Source organism: Belonocnema kinseyi, chromosome 5 (genome assembly GCF_010883055.1).
Source record: "Belonocnema kinseyi isolate 2016_QV_RU_SX_M_011 chromosome 5, B_treatae_v1, whole genome shotgun sequence".
Lineage (NCBI taxonomy): Eukaryota > Metazoa > Arthropoda > Insecta > Hymenoptera > Cynipidae > Belonocnema > Belonocnema kinseyi.
The window spans coordinates 100,926,797-100,945,389 of NC_046661.1; the positions used below are offsets into that span (position 1 = coordinate 100,926,797).

An 18,593-nucleotide genomic window follows, 5' to 3' on the forward strand; every position below is an offset into this window, starting at 1 on the left:
GCGGAATTTTGAAATTTAGCACCAAAACTTAAGTTCTAAAGAGTTTAAATGCTCGAGAATATGATCGACCTTCATGTGCTTTGAGAATTTGATGAGCATTTATGAGCATTTATAAGCATTTATAAGCATTTTGAATTAGGATATACAGAATCGTATTTTCCATCTTTGTTAATAATAATTACGTTATTTAAAATTCGCGGGAAAATATATCGCTTTAAATTGGAAAGAGCGTTAAATTTAAATGATAGAAGTCAAAGTAATAGACAACATATTATTGAATAACAATAATAATACTAATGTAAAAAATTTTGTTTCTGAATAGATTTGAAACACTTTTTAGTTGATTTTTCAATTCAAATAGATCAATTTTGAACCTAAGAAATAAATTTTAAACTAAAATGATAAATCTTCAACCAAAAATATGAATTTTTAAACAAATAGTTGAATTTTCAATCCAAAATATTAATTGAATGCCAAAATACTCATTTTCAACAAAGTACATGAATTTTCATATAAAAAAAAAAACATTAGAAAAAAAATATTCCACAAGAAAAAAAACAATTTTCAACAAAATAGTGTTTTTTTTAATCAGAAAAAATGATTTGTTAACCAAAAATACAAGAATCAAATTTTTATTTAAAACAATCATTTTCCAACAAAACAAATGAATTCTCAAAAAAATAATTCAATTTTAAACCCAACAGATGAATTTTCTACTTAAAAAGATAGTTTCAATCAAATATATAAATTTACAAATCAAAATTAGAATAGTTCAATTTTCAGTTAGGAAAAATAAATTTTAAATAAGAGCGAAAAAGTTTTCAGCAAAATAATTAATTTTTAACTAAAAAATATAGATTTTTAAGCAAAAATGTAATAGTTACTCTTTAGTTAAAGAAAAATTTTTTAATAAAGAGAAATAAAATTTCAGCCAAATTAATTAATTTTTACTCAGTGATGAATTCTCAACAATAAATATACATTTTTGAACAAATAGTGGAATCTTCACCCCAAAAGATGTATTTTCTACAAAAAAGAAACAGTTTTAATAAAATTTATGGATTTTCATAAAAAAAAGATAAATTTACCAACCAAAGCTAGAATTGTTCAATATGCAGTTTGAAAATTAAATTGTAAACAAAAGCGAAAAAAGTTTTTAGCAAAATTAATTAATTTTCAACTAAAAATATAAATTTTTCAGCAAAATGGAAGTTACATCTGCAGTTAAAGCAGTTAGTTTTCAAATAAAAAGAAACGATTTTTTAGCCAAAGTAATTAATTTTTAATCGAAGTGATGAATTTTCAAAGAAAAATATGAATTTTCGACCAAGAAGTGGAATTTGCAACCCAAAACATGAATTTTGTACAGAAAAGTTACAGTTTCAATCCAACATAAGTTTTTAACTAAAAGGGATACATTTATAAACCGAAACTAGAATCGTTGAATTTGCAGTTAGAAAAATAAATTTAAAACAAAAGCGAAAAAAATTTTCAGCAAAATTAATTAATTTTCAAATAAAAATTTGAATTTTCAATCAGAAATGTAATAGTTAAATTTTCAGTTAAATAAAAATAATTTTCAAATAAAACGAAACGAATTTTTAGCCTAATAAATTAATTTTTGATCACAGTGATGAATTTTTAACAAAAAATATGTATTTTGACCAAATAGTGGAGTTTTCAACCCAAAAAATGAATGTTTTATTACAAAAAAATTTGTTAACTAATTTTTATTTTGAACCAAAGAAATTGTTATCAGAAAATAGTGTAGTTAAATTTTCTACAAAACAGAACATTTTTTAACGGAAGAAATAAAATTTCTATAACAGAAGGTAAATTTTTCACAAAAAATGGAACAGTTAAAGAGAATTTTCAAGTCAAATGATAAATCTTCAACTAAAAAAATTCAATCTTTTTAACAAAATACATGAATTTTCAGCTAAATAGGTATATTTTCTGCCAAAAATAAAATATTCAAATTTTCAGATATTAAAATAAAAATTCAACGAAAAAAGAATAGAATTCGTAACATTCTAGTTAAATTTTCAACCACAGAAATTAATTTTTAACCAAAAAGATGAATTTTTAAGAAAAATAGAATAACTAAACTTTCTATCGAAAAAAGATAAATTTTTTACAAAAAATGGAACAGTTACGTTTTCAGTTGAAAAAATTTATTCTAAATAAGAAAAACTAATTTTAAACAGAAAAGATAAATTTTCAACGAGTAAGGTGAATTTTTAGCAAACTAGACGATATTTGAACAAAGTACATGAATTTGCAATCAAATATTTAAATAAAAAAAAAAATTCAGCAAAAAAGAGAAATTAGTCACCAAGAAGTTTAATATTCTCCCACAAATTCGAATTTTCAATAAAATACAGGAATTTCAAACCAAATATTTGAATCTTCAACTTTAAAAGATAAATTTTGAACCAAATGTGTACGGGTTAAAAGTTTAAAAAAATAATTTTCAGCTGAAAAACATCATTTTTAACAAAATAATTAAATTTTGAGCCCAAAAGGATCTTAATTTTATACCAAAAATAGTTGAATTCGACTAAAAAAGATGAATTTTCAACAAAATAGTTTGAATTCTCAACCGAAAGAGAGTAATTTTCAAACTTCAACTTTATTTTTTCAATAATTTCCTCTCTCAGGTTTTCCCTGACTTCCTGATCTTTATCAACTCTGCAATTGAAAAAAATATTTATTCATTTAATTCAGGAATATTTTTGTCAAAATATATATAGTGATGAAGATATATATTTGTTTAAACAACAAATGTTCGAGCTTAAATTCTGAGCATTTGTCTCGCCAGAAATTGTTTATTTAAAAACTCTCCACATATGTTGGTAAATTTCGGTAAGAGGAATCTTATTGAATTAATTTGCCTCAAAGAGTTAAGCAACGTAAAAGTGGAGCATTTTACCCAGAAAAAGTTTGAACACAGAAGTGGTTATTCCGTGTCCACGAGTTACACTTATTTTCGGGAGCAATTGGTATTTTTTTTCTCCTCCCGCGCGCTTCTCCTCATTTTATCTACAAAAAATAAATTGCCTTCTGTATTGAAGATTCAATTTTCTCCTTTCTTAAGAGTATCTTATTTTTTTTTTCTTCTTAAAAATTAAATCTGATCAATAGGGATGTGGATGAAGGATGGGATCTGTGGACCGGGTCAATAACCACTCCTCGTAAACTTTTTCAGCAAAGTAATTTTATTTTCTTAATCTCATCTTCGCCTTCCTCCATATTTATACGCACACGACATTCGAACATTCGGTCTCACACTCACTCGATATTTACAAGACACAAAATGGTGTACGACCTTGTCAAAAATCGACAAGGCTTTAACAATAATAAATAATAATACTAAGGAAAAATAATAATAATAATCATCATCATCTGCGGTGTCGACTTTTTACAACATTAGAAACTGTACCTCTTTTGTTCGCGGACTAAATCTAGGCCGGACCGTTGCCAAAATCTTCGATTCAATCCAAGAAATACTTTTACTTTCGAAACAGAAATTACTTTGTTTTTTTTATACACGGGAATAATTCTGCCAACGGTCCTCGTTTGTATAATCATCGGCATTACTCGCTTGCCATTTTTTCTTTTCTTTTCTTTCAACTATTTACAATACTCTATCATCGATTATTTACAACCCTTAAATTCTCGCTCTTCAATCACCGTGCCCTCGCAAAAAGAAAAAAAAACAAGGTCCCTTCAATTCACACCGAAAAAGTTAACATTTCGAAAAAATTCAACATCAGGTAAATTGATCTCTCAATCTCTTTCTCTTAAATTGTAAATCTTGCGCGAGCACGGCAAAGAATGCCAAAATAAATACTGACTAGTCCTCCTGTGAGCCCTTAAATTGTCCCTACTGAAAGACAATAAAAAAAAAGTCTTCAGTTACTTGTCCCTTTCAGGGAAAAATTATCGCGGGAATGTAAGATTGTCTCAAAAAACGCCGCGATCATTGGATATGTACGATATAATTACACAACTCTCTTTTGTAATAATCTGAAATTTTAGACAAAATTGTCCAACATAATAGTCTTCAGACGCAACCCCTGAACTGGATACAATCAGCAATCAGCAAGCTAGCGAGGAAAGTTCTACTTGGTCTGAATGTGTTAGCTCGAAGGCGAGTGGTGCAAGTTCAGCTGATTTGCTATTGGCCCAGATATAAGGTACTCTATTCGGAAGTGAACGCTACGACACAAAAGATCAGGACAACTCCCCAAACCTCCCCCCGCCCTCAATCTCAGAATAGATGATAAAGGCTAAAAATATTCCATTCATCTAAACTTATTTCAAGAAATTCTTCATATTTTTAGCCTCTTTACTTCTGAATTCCTCTTAGCATTGATCTGAAACTGATTTATTTGAATTTCAGAATTAATATCGGTAATTGAGTGCTCATTATCGATGTTTAATGATTGTATAACGATGCATTTCGAGCTTGTGAATTCTAGAATAATATTGAATCAACAATAATCTAGAATCTAGAATAATCTAGGATCTGGAGTATTCTAGGATGAGGAATAATCTAGAATCTAGAATAATCTATAATCTAGAATGTTCTAGAATGTAGAATAATCTAGCATTAATCTAGAATTTAGAAAAATCTATGATCTAGAATAATATAGAATTAATTTAGAATATTCTTGAATGTACAATAATCTAGAATATTCTAGAATATAGAATAATGTAGAATATTCTAGAATGTATAATAATCTAGAATATAGAATATTCTAGAATGTACAATATTTTAGAATGTAGAATAATCTAGAATCCAGAATATTCTAAAATCTAAAATAATCTAGAATAATATGAAACTTACAATCAAGAACAATCTAGAATATTCCAGAATATACAATAATCTAAAATTTAGAATAATCTAGAATCTAGAATAATCTAAAATCCAGAATGATCTAGATTATTCTACAGTTAGCCAACCCAATTACCGATACGCACCCAGAGAGTTTTGAATCTACAAATGATAAATCCCACGAATTTTAAACTACTCTTTCCATCAACTGAATTGAAGTTGCTCGCGAATCACGTGATCCCCATCAAGCTCTGTCCCGACAGGTCATCTGGAAGGGAAATTCGACGGGTCTGGGTCACGTGTCACGAATATCGAGATAGATTTCCTCGGGCCTGTTGAGGAGGTTGTGAATTTGCTGCATCGTGCAAAGTGGACATACCTCCTCCTCAGTGCCGTCAGTTGAAACTCTTCTCGCGGCGCCGGGGGCTCGCCTATAAACCGGATCTATAAATGAATAGCCCTCAGAGTCCACAGACTCGGTCCTCGAGCTCGAAACAAGCCTCTGAAGAGTTCGATTGGCTCGTAGAGGATGTCTCCGCGTCTCTAGGTCCGGATCTTTAAAATCTATGTACGAATAGCCTTCCGAGTCGACGGAGGGTCTTCGAACTATTCTATGAATCGGCGACGCATGGATCGGAGTCTGCAGTCGAGGTCTATGGGTGGGAGTGATAGGCATTCCGGAATTTCGCGCAGGAACGCTGCCGACATCAGCTAGGCCGAGGAACACTTCTGGATTAGTAGGGGCCTGCGACTGGCTCATCGTTAGACTCTGATCATTTTGGCTAATCAGACTGGTCTGACTCGTGATCAAGGCATTTTGACTTGCCAGCAGAAGATGGCTATTCTCCAGGACAGGAGAGGTGCTGGTACTTGGGGCCTGGGCGGCTATTGAAAGTGGAACGCCTTGCGATTTGGCAAGTAGGGCTCGGGGAGTTCGATAGCCGCCGAGAACCGCCCTGGAGGGTTTATCGGCGACTCGCAAGATTGACCTGGGATCTCGGTAGTCGAGATAGTCGAAGTGGTGCGGCGCAGGTGCGCGAGGCGGATGTCGTGGAGGTAGTAGTGGTAGTTGTGGTGGTTGTTGATGTTGTTGCTGTCGGTGATCGAGATTTGTGGCTCGTACCTCGATCGTTGGCTGACTCGGATGGTGGCTCTGGTGATGATTGTGCAGCTGCGAGTGAGGCACTGTGTCCGGCAAGTCCTCGTAGAGAACTGCACTCCCAAGATTACCTGAGCCAGGATGTCCACCGCCGTCCGGAAGTCTTCCACGAGCTGCAGCAGCAGCAGCGGCTCCCGCTGCACTCTTGCAGGGTAGGAGGTTCTGAACTTTCCTCTTATGTCTGTAACAGATAAAAAAAAATTGTTTAATATTTTGCAAGTTAGTTTCAGAGGTAGGTTTTCAGAGTTAAATTAAAAGAGGATATCCAAAGTGATAATTGAAGCCTTTCGAAAATGAACTAAAAACATTTGTAGTTTTTAGAAAATTGACACTTACAATCCGTGTTGGCAAAAGTTTGTTCGGGAGGCTCAAAACGATTAAAGTTTACCCAGAGAAAGCAAACTTCTGGCATCGTTTGCTTGCCTAAACAATTCGAATGAACGCAAACTACTCCGTGAACCGGATTGCAAAGTAGAAAATCAACAGAGATTTTGCTTTGCTAGTCTGGGGAGGGATGAAAAAGAAGTAAGGGTTGGCTTTTTTGAAAAGCAAGCTTAATCGTAATTAACACTCGAGCAAGAAACCCCATTCTATAAGTGGTACCCGTGCATTTCTGGGATATCTCTCTCGGCCCGTTTTTTGTAACTCTAATCCGAGTGAATCGAGTGCGAAAAGTGTATCGTCAAGCTTTCCAATTTGAGTAGTGCAGCCGGAGAAGTAAATCTCGTTTCCAGATATTTTCTTTTTTTAAGGTAGAAGATTATTTATTCAGAGGAAGAGAATGAGAAGTGACAAAGATTCGAAAACCACTTCAGTGCTACGCAATTAACTTGTACCACTGGGATGCATAATATGAAGTTTCGATTCAATTCCGTCAATCTCGCTCGGCGAAGCAATTTCTCTTCAAGTTTTAATTATCTAATTAACTCTCCTAGTTCCATAATATATGCCTCTTTAATTGAAATGACAGAGGTTTCCAGGCTGACATTTAATGAGCAAATTATTCAGATTCAGATTATTTACGCAAAGTATTTCAAAGATTTGACAAGTTACTTGAAGATAGATAATTTTAATGTATTCATTTGATAGAAACGAGTTTCTGTTTCGTGTTCGACAAGAGGCGGGACGCCTCTGCAACTTATTAATGGATGTTGGTGTTACTGTTTGGAGTTCCCAAACAGAGGCGTATATAGAGCAAAAGCGGGAGGTACTTTCGACCTCGAGGATATTTAGCAGCAGCTCTTGACCTACGGAGCTTCCAAAGCTCTTTAGAAAGACAAGGTGCACTAAATATGTGTTAGGGGATCCTACTAGATTTCAACCCTTGCCTTCTCGAATCTTTGCTCTTCATCAATCCGAAACTTTTTCGTGATCGCTAGCGACAGTCAGATTACAGTGAACGGATCTGATCAGATATTTTTTTACTTATTTGCAACAGGACCCTACGCCGCCCGATCAGACTTCTAGATATCAAGGTCTTTTAGTTCATTATATCTTCTCTTATTTTTAATTACTTGAGTATAATATCAAATCTTTCAAGAGCAATAGAATTCTTTCATGGATGAGGAGTGCAGACTCACGCTACTCCCCGAGTGGCTGACACCTCATCATCGCCGACTGAATGCGAGCATAACACTTCGAGAGTGTTAACTTCGCCTCGTCATGGCGTATCGTTAACGCACCATTGTCCCGACTGTTGAGTCCTTTCTCTCCTATGTGTCTTTTTTTCAGACGATATCAGACCCATAGTGGCCAGAACTTTTCGGCCCTCAGGCAATCGGAGATTAGAAACAGAGAGAGAGGGGGGGGGGAGAGAGAGAAAGAGACCACTTTTAACTATGCGCATAGAAGGTTTCAAATCTGATTTCCCGCCTTTGGATCATGATCTGGGAAATTACAATTTTTTCTTGGCTTAAAGGATGTTGACTCCTGAAGCAACTTTAATGCGTCACGTTAAAGACCAGTCTTGCAGGGCTCGTTAACAATGTATTCGCTCTGCTCGGTGGCGCGCCACTCTGCAAACGCGATCATGTCGCGGACGTGTTCTTCCGCGAAGGTCGTAGGCAGCATCTCGGGAGGTGTAGCAGGCGCCTTTGAAGATCGTTACCGCCAGTTCCATACGACGTTTCCAGCCTCTTCACTGGACAGGTTGTTACTCGATCCAGCCTACGGTCTGTCGGCACCTCACCTCTAACCCCACCATGTTCTCGCGTCTTGTTTCTACCACTCGTACTATCTCGGTGAGAAAATAATTCCTAAGACTGGACAAGGGTCGATAAACTCCAATCCCGGAAAAGAGGACGGCATATTGTGAATAGGATCTTGTATTAAGCCTTTTTTGAAGAGAACAAAGGAATTTGGCATGGAATCTTAATTTACGCAAAAATGCGTTAGATGTTGCTCATAGTCTTATTTGATCCGAAGGGTTGCAAGTCAAGCTTGGATCAGGAGTAAGGTTCCCGCATGTCGGAAGTTTCAGACCCTTGTACAGAAACAGAAAAGAGAAGATGAAGAGCATGGACTTCTGACAGATGGGGGAGGGTAACTTCCGTACGGGAAACAGCATGGGATTCTGGTCTTAGGATGAAATACATTCCTATTGGCTTTTAGATACTCGAGCGATTCTCCTCGAATTCGTAATAATTTGTCGCTAAGCTCGAACTCTAACTTAACTCAGACTTGGATTGTTAATCGATTTTATTTAGAAACTGTTACCCCTTTCTTCGATGATGACACTAAAGACTCTGCTAAATGCATTGTCTGTACGGGATATTTTGTAGCGAGCAGAAAGATAAAGGGCCAGAAACGAGTGAGAAAGAGCAGAGGACTCATATAGAGGAGCGAGACTTGAATAGGTCATTTAAGCCGAGCTTTTAACTCCGGCTAATTAACTGCACTCTGCATTCCCGGCCCATAGCGACTTTATATTACGCGGAAAGAGAAAAGGAGATCAGAGACACAGCCAATCGAGTCCGGATCTCTAATTTATATCTAAAACAAATTTTTTCATATTTTTGGAAAAAATGTTTATATGATGAGAAAAATGTGTTAATGGTCAGGGGGTCATTAGAATTCCCTCAGGGCGTTTTTTGCTGATTGTGAGTTTTAATCGAATCTGAAGGCCGCCATTCGTCAGTTCCGGATTCTATATGACTCGCGACTCGTTAAATATTCAGAGTGCGTTTTGCTTCCCTAGATTGGTTTTAGCCTAGTCTGTATTACGTGACAGATGGTTTAGGATATTGAAATGAGTATATATAGAGCAAATAAGCAGGGTTGTGGTGTTACGCTTCGAAAATGGAGGAAATTAGCTTCTCTTCTACTTTAATATCCGTTTTATTTTATCTCGACAACCGGACACTTCGCCTGTGAAATGCTTAGACGAAATAAATCCAAAAGATCCTTATTTTTTCATAAATGAATCGAGGAGACAATTTCCTGTTCAGTGATTACCTTACCTAAGGAAATTAAATCTATGCATTTCACATGGAATAACTTCCGCTCTTCTTAATCCCCTCTTATTCTTTCTTTCTCCTCTCTTAGAAAATCGCGACTGGCACCGAAGATTGAAATTTTAAAGGATTATACAAAGAGCGACTTACGGATAATTCTTCAGCGATTCTCTCAACTTCCAACCATGTTTCGACGGAGGCGAACTTTATCGTGCGACATAAAATATTTATCGATCGTGAGAATTAACGCTAAGAAGGTACCTTTCGACGAGGGATGAATAATTGAAATCTGGACTTTGGGACGTGATGAAAAAGAGCGGATATTCTTTGGACTGCACAAATCCTACTTCTTCGGGTTTGAGTTTATTAATTTAAGATGAGCTGGGTAAATAATGAGCAACTAGCAAAAGCTTTAATAATAATTTTCCCCAGCATGAAGTGAACATCCAGGTGAAAAAATTAGATATAGTGAATCAAATTATGTATATTTTTGTCTAATATTTATAAACTATACATAACTTTTGCAATTTTAAAAATCTTTTTCGAAATTCAAATTACTTTTCCCTTTTGCAATTCCTACTTATTCCAGTCAGCTTCTTATCTACTTCGATATTCGAAGACTGCTAATGATATTTGCTCGTTAGTCCAAACTGAGTCCACCCTAGCTGTAAACTGCATGAAAGTCAAATATTTCCACGCGGTACAGCGAAGAAATTATGTGGGTAGGACGACCTGATTGCTCATTATCGATGTTTAATGATTGTATAACGATGCATTTCGAGCTTGGAAGCTTTGGAAACATGGTGGAAGTTCCTTGTTCGGTAAACCATCGGAATCGGCAAACCGCCGGAAGGTCGCGGTTCTCTGCTTTGTCCCTTCCTCCATGGAGCCACCCTTAGGAAAAAGGTAAACGTAAAAATCCACCCTCCTCGAGGCTCGACATCCTATTAGATTGCCATGCTTAAAAATTGCCACTTGTGAACAAACCAAGCCACGCACGCTACTTTTTGACTGTTTACAACCTGTCACTGAAAGTGAACTCGAAAAAAGGATTGTAGATATTTCTTATAAATCTCATATAAAGACGTGCGTTATTTGCCTTCGTGTTCTCTATTTGTTACTGTTCTCTTTTTTCTTAGAGACACGCGCCACGCGCCTTCTTCTCCTCTGTTACCAATTCCTCATGCCTTTTTCCATACTCCGTCTACTCAATCTATGATAATTTCCATCTCATACCTTGAATCACCTTCTATCTTCTTCTAATTATTAGCGCTTGAAATATTAATTTGAAGAAAGTAGAGCAGAAAATGTTGTAATTGGGAAGGCTATAGATTTCGGGAGTGTCTGTTTGTTTTTCTGTTGAATTGAAAGAGGGAGTGAAAAGAGGGTTGTTGGGTGTTAACGAGATACAAGACTATGGTTGAGAAGATCCAATCGAGTCTGAACTCGAATTTCCTCCGTACCTCGTCCTCTATCATCACTACTACGGCATGGTAGTTAGCATAATTCTGTTTATGAAACTCCCTTTGCTTTAGCGCCTCTCTCTCGACATCCCTTGTGCTTCTTCCTCTCCCGCGTGCTCTTTCTTCCACCCTTGCCTTTCCCGGCGAACGAAACGTATTGCTCGCGCGCTTTGAATTCGATTTAATCTCGATGTGAGGCGGGGGTGTATATCGTACCGCGTTCCAGCGTTGTCTTCGAGGATGGCGTCAAGGCTGTTGTCGCATGAGAATCAACTCATAGCGAGAAGCCTCAGTGTTTTCTTTGAAAGCATCGGCTACGGAAAGTGTCGTAAAGAGACTTTATTACCCTCTTTTTCCTCATTCATTATGAAAAGCAGGCATTTATCTCCTACGGCAGAAGGCGAGTTTCAAGAAAACAGTTTGCTTTCTGAGTAATATGATGCGCAATAGTATTTAAGAGAATTAGCACTACTAGGTTCTAGATCCTCACTAAAGCCGTAACACGCGGTATTAGGCATCCTATTGTACACGTTCTACGTACTAGCTTAGTCGGGTGTCAGGTAAAGCCAAATCCGACAGAACTCGGCTTCGCATTTTCAAGTTTACTCGCACGGGGAGTTTCGTAAGCTTCTCGAAACTACAAATTTTGCATATCAATGCGCACGGGTACACACACCCCATCAACTCGATAAACGACTCCATCCCCACCATAAACACCGGCGTCGAAACTCCATTATACCGTCATCTTCCTTCCGGACTATTCAGGTCTAGGCACCCTCCAATGGACTGCATCAGTGGGATCCCATCGCTCACTATTATCAACACCTCACATTCTATTGTTTGAACTCGCAATTATACAACAAGTTGAAATCGTATAACAAAAATAGATGAATATATCCTCTAACTTGTTACGCATGAAATGTTCTCTTTAATCGGTAACCCTAAGCAATGAATCATCAAAATCTCTTAAGACTCCGCTAAGCCTTAGTATCTCTATTAGAGCCCTCGAGGGAGTTACGACGCACCTGCTGCGCGATCGGTAAGTACTTATGAGACACTTTCCCCCCAATTGCACCCGATACGGCGGTAACTTGTAATAGTAACTATTTAATACTCTTGCGTATAAGCACATTCCTCCAGGTGCTGGAGGGCAACACCAGGTGGTCTCTCAGATACCAACTTCCCCTGTAGTGTGGTCAACATATCCCATGCAACATAACTGGTGCATTTCCGCATTACACTCTGAATATAACCGAATTAATTACCTCACTCTCCATAATACCTCCACTAGCTTACCCGAAGGAGTTCCTCGTTTTGGGGTTAGGAAGGGATCTAATTAAAATTGTTTCTTAAAATCCTCTTGAATTTACTTACTCTAAAGTGATTTGTATGAAAATGCAATAGCGGTATCAGGAATTGCGGTTGTATCAGCACAATGTCAGCGACAATAACGATGACGTAATTATGGCCGGTTAGGGTAATATCGTGAGTGTATGACTACAATGGTATGTCCGGGTTAGATGGACCTATATATCACACGAAATAGAATTAGAGTAGTTCATACACGTTGCTCGGATTACTCTCTCCAGCTTTCATTATCGCTTGCCTTCGAATCCCTTCCTAGGTGCGACCGTTTTGGATTACAGCAGCACCTTGTTAATTGAATCGAATTGGTGAAGCGCCGGACGTGACGGTGATTTGCCCCAACCGGCGGGATTCCTCTCATGCCTTCAAGAGACAGAGAAAATTGGATCCGCGGATTCAAAAGTAACCGGACCAGTTATAGTGATCCGCAAAAAAGTCCTAAAGGGTTAAAAGATTTGGAGAGCAGGGTACTGCCTTTTCTATAGGAATTAATTATCCCTCACATCTGCGGATTTCCAACACAATGGCATCAAGGGAAAACTATCTAGTTTCTGACAAAACTTGGACAAGACCGCGAAACCGTTGACGAACTGTCATCACCAATTATAACCCATTCAGGAAGTCATTGGTTAAATGATCCATCTATGCATTTTCGCCTCTGTCTCTTTCACCTCTCTCGTAAAAACCAGCGGCATGATTCATGACTTGCTATCGCCATCAAACCCTAGCATCCTGATTATTGAACCAATAATTTGGTGTACAGCCTCGCCAACCCCCCACAGTCCGTGGGCTGCTCGTCTCTTCCTGCACGAGCAGATATTCCTATTTGTATTGCGTAGTTCCAAGTTATACCTCTCTCATTCCAAACTCCCGGCTTGCATTCCCTATTCGCCTGGTACAATGGATCCTGATTACCATTGTCACGGCAGGGGCATTCCAAAATAAATAAAAGCGCTCGACACTCGAAAGAGAAAGAAGAGATCACCCTCGCGACGAAGAATCTCAAGGGTGTGAACTAACCCCCAAAACTGTACTTTGGTGAATCTAAAGAGAGCTCGTTCAAGATGGCAATGGCAAATGACCTCTTGGATTCAAACTTCAAAATAATTAACTCTCTTTGCTTCGAAAATTATGCATTTTATTGAAGTACAGAAAAAAATTGGATAGTTGAAATATGAATGTTAAAATTGAACAATTTAAAGTTTAACGCCCTCAAAATTAAATTACTTAAAATGGAAAGTATTCTAAATTGAAATATTTTTTTTATTGATTCTAATTAATTCAGTTCACCTTTGAGGGACAAACACGGGAATTTTTGTAAAGGAATAAAAATTGGGGAATAGGGCAAAGACCATGAAGCTTGAAAGCTATAAAATTCCATAAATTTTGATATACACCTGGATTCAACAAAATTCAATGTGAGATCAAAGGAAATTACAATCATACAAAGAATTAAGATATGATCCATTTTTCTTACAGCCCCATTAAGAGCGAAGTTAAATTTCTATTTAACGTCACTTTTGATGAGGTTAAGCAAGCAAGCTTCTTCTCGATTGAAAAGTTTTTTAAATGGACGACAACAATTTTATAAATCGAAGCGAGGGTGATAAGGAGCGTGGTCGTTCTTCAGCGACCTAAAAGTCTCTTATTTTCTTTGCGTTTTCTCTCCCGTTCCCGGGAGAGGGCCGATGCATGACTGCATTTATCAAATTTTCAAATTGCTCCCCTCGCTTCTCTCGCTGTCTTTTTTTTTTATTGAACATTCACCGGTGACGGAACTTAATTTGATAAGGGATAAAAAAGGGATAAAGTGTCTCAAATAATAAAAAATCTATTGCCATTTTATGTGTGAATGTTTAGTGCTTTTGGGTTACGAGCCTGGATCGCATCTAGGCGAAAGAGAATGTTCTCACTCGTAATATCCGTAAGTGCATAGCGCAAGAAAGGCCGTACGAGGTTCTTACGAAGTGACGCAGCCCTCTTCGGCGGGACGATCGTTTCTTGTATGAAGAGTGAAAGAGAGAGAGAGAGATAGAATAAGATAATAAAGGGGTGGAAAGGAGGTGACAGTCCGTATATTTCTGAGACACCCGAGGCACAGCTTTAACAAGCGATGACTGCAATGGCGACGATGCCTAGTCAACGTGCATAGACGTACATACAGGCTAGACGGCGGCCACTCTACATAATTGCTAGCTATTGTACGTGCACTGTACCCCCTTCTTTTCCCTCTCACTTTACCTCCTTCGTCTCAAGCCTTCCCCGGCAGGAAAATACATTTTTTCACCAGTCTGGCGTCGTCTTCGCATGTGTGGCCGATGCCGTGCGTGGGCCACCGCACTTGTCGAATCTGTGGACACAGAATTATGTCCCGGGGAAACCACAACTTCACTTTTCTTCCAAGAAGTGAAATTTACTACTACGTATTAGAAAATTATTTCTGTCCGAAAATTCGCTGTAGCGATGCGAGAGGAAATTTCAGGTTAACGATATGCGACTGTCAAGACAGGGTAGGAAGAAGAAATAACTGGCTAATTGAACAATCTGCTGGTGAAATAAGCAAGACTATCGAAGGGTATGAATAATTCAGGAATCAGAGAACCAAGGAGAGGAATTCCCAGCTTTGCGGATTCATAATTAAATTCCCCATTTTTTTCAATCATGAGAGGAATAGAAATAGAATGGTGAATAAACGGGAAGCTATTCGTTCCGAAGTTATCAGGCATCTGTGATGGTATTTAGGAAGTTAGTTATGGTCGATGGCGTATATTCTCGAAAGTAAGGCAACAATTGTTGCGGAAATGAGGTGTCCAACGCCATTAATCTTAGCAGATCTTGATGCATGTGTCCGAGGTATCAGATTTTAATGGGAGATTGGGTACTTCACGGGTGCTGATAGAAAAAAAATCCCCTCGCGGAAAACCGGCTTGATTAGCATAAAAAAGAGCTGCGATTCTCCGACGTGAATAGAAGTTTCTAATTAAGTAATTTCTGGACGAAATCTCTCATTTTATAGTCCCTACTTAATTCTTCAAGTCCCCATTAATTGTAACATTCTGGCATACCTCTAGCATGTTTTTACCTATCAAAACAAAAAAATACACAGGTTGGGAAGTCAGCCAGAAAACGACAAAAAGGAAGCAAAGGGCAATGGAACTTGGTAGGAGCCACTTGACTCCCGGCATTCTCTCTTTCTCCCTCGGCTTTGTCTCGGTAAAGCCACATTCGGGTCACCGGTACGAGGTTGCTTTAACGATCTGCATTGCATGAGTCCCACCCTTCGTCATTACAGCAACCCCCTCCTCACCTCTCGTTTGCTTCGAGGCCAAGGGGGCAAGTTTGAGATTGTGTGCGATGGTTGACAAACAGGCTGGTTATTTTGTCTCGCAAACAACCAATTACTGATCCAGTACTTCCCACCCCCTAGAGGCTCTATATCCGCCTATGAGACACTCGCTTCGAAATCAAAATAGTACAATTTTCTATACAATGGATCTCATCTCAATCACTTATCAAGGCCTGAATCGAGTTTGTTTTCTCTCAGTAACTAGGGAGAGCAATTCCAGACCTGTATAATCTTAGCGTGCGGAGAATTTCTTGGATTATGTTCTATTTTGAGAAACGATAACAGGAAGTTTTTTTTTCAGCGATGGCAAACAAGATTTGATGAGCTTCTATTGAATAAAAATTTGTTTGTTGCTCAAAGTCAGTTTTTCCTCATGTTAATTTCATTAGCGTATTCAAGATTTAAATGGTCGGATTAGAGATTCTGTTAACAGATTAATTCAAGAAAAAATGTCAAAGAGTGGTCTGTAGGACATCGAATGGTAAAGGGTGTTGTAAAAGTTCGAGTGCCCCTGGCGAGTTATGGCATTGGCACACGCTGGTCCTGACAGGGCGTGCACCTTGCTCGACAGCGGAAGCTGCCGGTGTCGCAGACAGCGTCGTAACAAAGTGCCGAGCCACCCACCCTGTGGAAATATGCGTCTCAGTAAACTCACCCTCCGCTAGTATACTAAGGAAACTAGAACTAGAGCGACTAGCCTGATCCTATGATGGTTTCTTTGATGGTAATGGTTTAAGTAGAGAGACATTTTATCTCCTGAAAATTCAATTTGCTCCGCAAAAGTGCCGGATCAAGTTTTAATTCCGGTATAATGTAACGCGCTTCGAAACATTCGCAATGTGTAGAAGAGAAAGAGAGGGGGGGGAGCGAGAGGTAGAGAGCGAGAGGGAGAGAGAGCAGTAAAAGGAGTAAAGCGAAAAGGGGAGCGAACGATAGCTTGGAGGTGAAATAGAGGAAATATAGGCTAGATTACGTGAAGACGTATGGCCCAGGGCCAACGGTGTCGCCCCTGTTCTACCGAGCCAGGGGGCTTTGTGAGCGAGTTAAATATAAAGGCTACAGCGGATAAAGATTCCAAATCTACCTTATTTCTCCTTGCCTTCTTACGAATTTTTAGATTAGTAAATAACCCAATTTTGTATTTCACCAATTCTGTAATAAACATTAACACTCCGTGTTTTAAAATAGAAAAAGCGAATTATCGTAGCATGTCGAGGGAGAATAATTATGAGGATGGCGAAAGGGGTTTAGATAGAGGCATCTCGTAAACACTGTAGCCGAGAAAATCACATCTCGCCCGTGGCACAAAGCGTGGAAACAGCGGAACTGAAAGTAAAAGAGGAATGGAAAGTGCGATTCATCCGGCCGCGGGCGCCGCTCGCCGAAAAATAAAAAGCCCAGTAACCACTGCGGCTTTTAATCGTAGGAAGTTCGACCGAATTCCTCACCTACCGCGAGATAGGCTGGTGCTAAAAAGCCCAATGGAAAATGGCGTTGTCAAAATGCGGTTATTTTCATCTTACGGAATCGAGATAAAAATTTGGGATTTGACCAATTCTCTAGACCGAAGTTTCAGTCATGACGATCTTAAGGTAATTCAACTTTCTGCACCAGAACTCTTTTTCCAACCTTTAAAAAACTGCTTGAGAGCCAAAGAGGATTCGATTACCATATTTTTCAACGATCGCTTTCAACAGGATAATTAAATCTGCTCTTTTTGTCCGTCACACGTCACTATTCACTGAATATTCAACGTACATTTGCAGCATACGTAACCAGCTAACTGGATACTTTTGCCGTTCATTGTACAGGCATGGCGCGAATAAAAAGCCTTAAATGGATGCGACGACCTGTAAATAAAAGCGCGAGAGATAGGTATGAATAAAGGGTGGAAGCACAAGAGTCGAAGAGTCACGGTTGAGGCTGGAAAAAGGAGTTTGGGTACGGTCTAGGGGTCGAGGGTGTGTGACGGAAAAGGGGGTTATAGAGTTGGGAGAGCGAGGAGGCGACAAGAGTATGGAGACGGGTACATGGCTCTGATTAGCATACAAACTACGCGAAGCCATGTTGCCTCGACTCAACGACACGGCACGGCGTAGCAATGGCAACAACAGCAACGACAGTAACGTCAACGGGGCACTCATAGTCAGGCACTTTCAAGCCCGCTCTGCCCACCCACTTCGTGCGAAACAGACACTGCCACTTGGTGGCCCTAACACTTGAGATATCACCCAGGCGGTTGCATCGAGACCTCGATAATGGCGCCTATTATGATAAATACACTCAGGACTAACAGGGAGGCCACTGTGGCCTCCGAGCTGAAACTCGGTGAGAGCAAGAGGGTGGTCTAAAGAGCAAAACTCCGATCAAGGAGATATTCAATACATCCACTGTACGGAATTGCCTTGGCGCGATGCCGATTCAGATCGAGATGATAGGTCTGTGGTTTTCGCCCAACTACCATCTGGATCTCAATCATTGAGAGCATTACCGTTTCCTGGTATAATCTAATGTTTAATCTTGCATCGACAAACATTTTAACGCGTGTTTTTGACACTTAGAGGGTTGAGAAGGATATAAATTGTTGACGGTAATAAAGACAATCGATTACCTATTGTAGGCTAATTTTAGAGACACTAGAATACCAAGGACCTGTCGAACCCGCGACCTGGTGTAAATCGCCTCCTTATAACCAACTCCAGCTCCTCTTCAGCGGGATATTTCGCCTACCGTCGCAGGACTCTCGACCTTCTTGAAATATCTCCTCTCTTCTAACCGACAAAATGGCTTGGATCGGTGGAACATCGAAAGCGAGATGCGTGCTTGGCCGGTATAAAACACAAGCTTTAGTACCGAGGCTGAAGTACCGGCCAGGGTTATGGCTTTCCGATCCTCGAACGCGCTTTTTACGATCGGGAATCTCGGTTACTCGTTCGGACCAGTCACAACTCTTTGGCCCGGGTATCCA

The 18,593-nt window shown here is 38.8% G+C and overlaps 1 protein-coding gene across 1 annotated transcript in view; it reads right to left on the reverse strand.

Annotated features, from left to right (window-relative positions):
• LOC117173807 overlaps positions 1–18,593 on the reverse strand; it is a 70,466-nt gene that overhangs the window by 24,936 nt on the left and 26,937 nt on the right. Inside the window, exons 4-8 of the mRNA XM_033362449.1 lie at positions 17,805–17,972; positions 12,521–12,642; positions 12,289–12,411; positions 12,029–12,156; positions 5,964–6,180 (exon numbers count right to left, since the gene is read on the reverse strand). Of these exons, the coding sequence (XP_033218340.1) occupies positions 5,964–6,180; positions 12,029–12,156; positions 12,289–12,411; positions 12,521–12,642; positions 17,805–17,972 (758 nt within the window). The remainder of the gene's footprint in view (positions 1–5,963; positions 6,181–12,028; positions 12,157–12,288; positions 12,412–12,520; positions 12,643–17,804; positions 17,973–18,593) is intronic.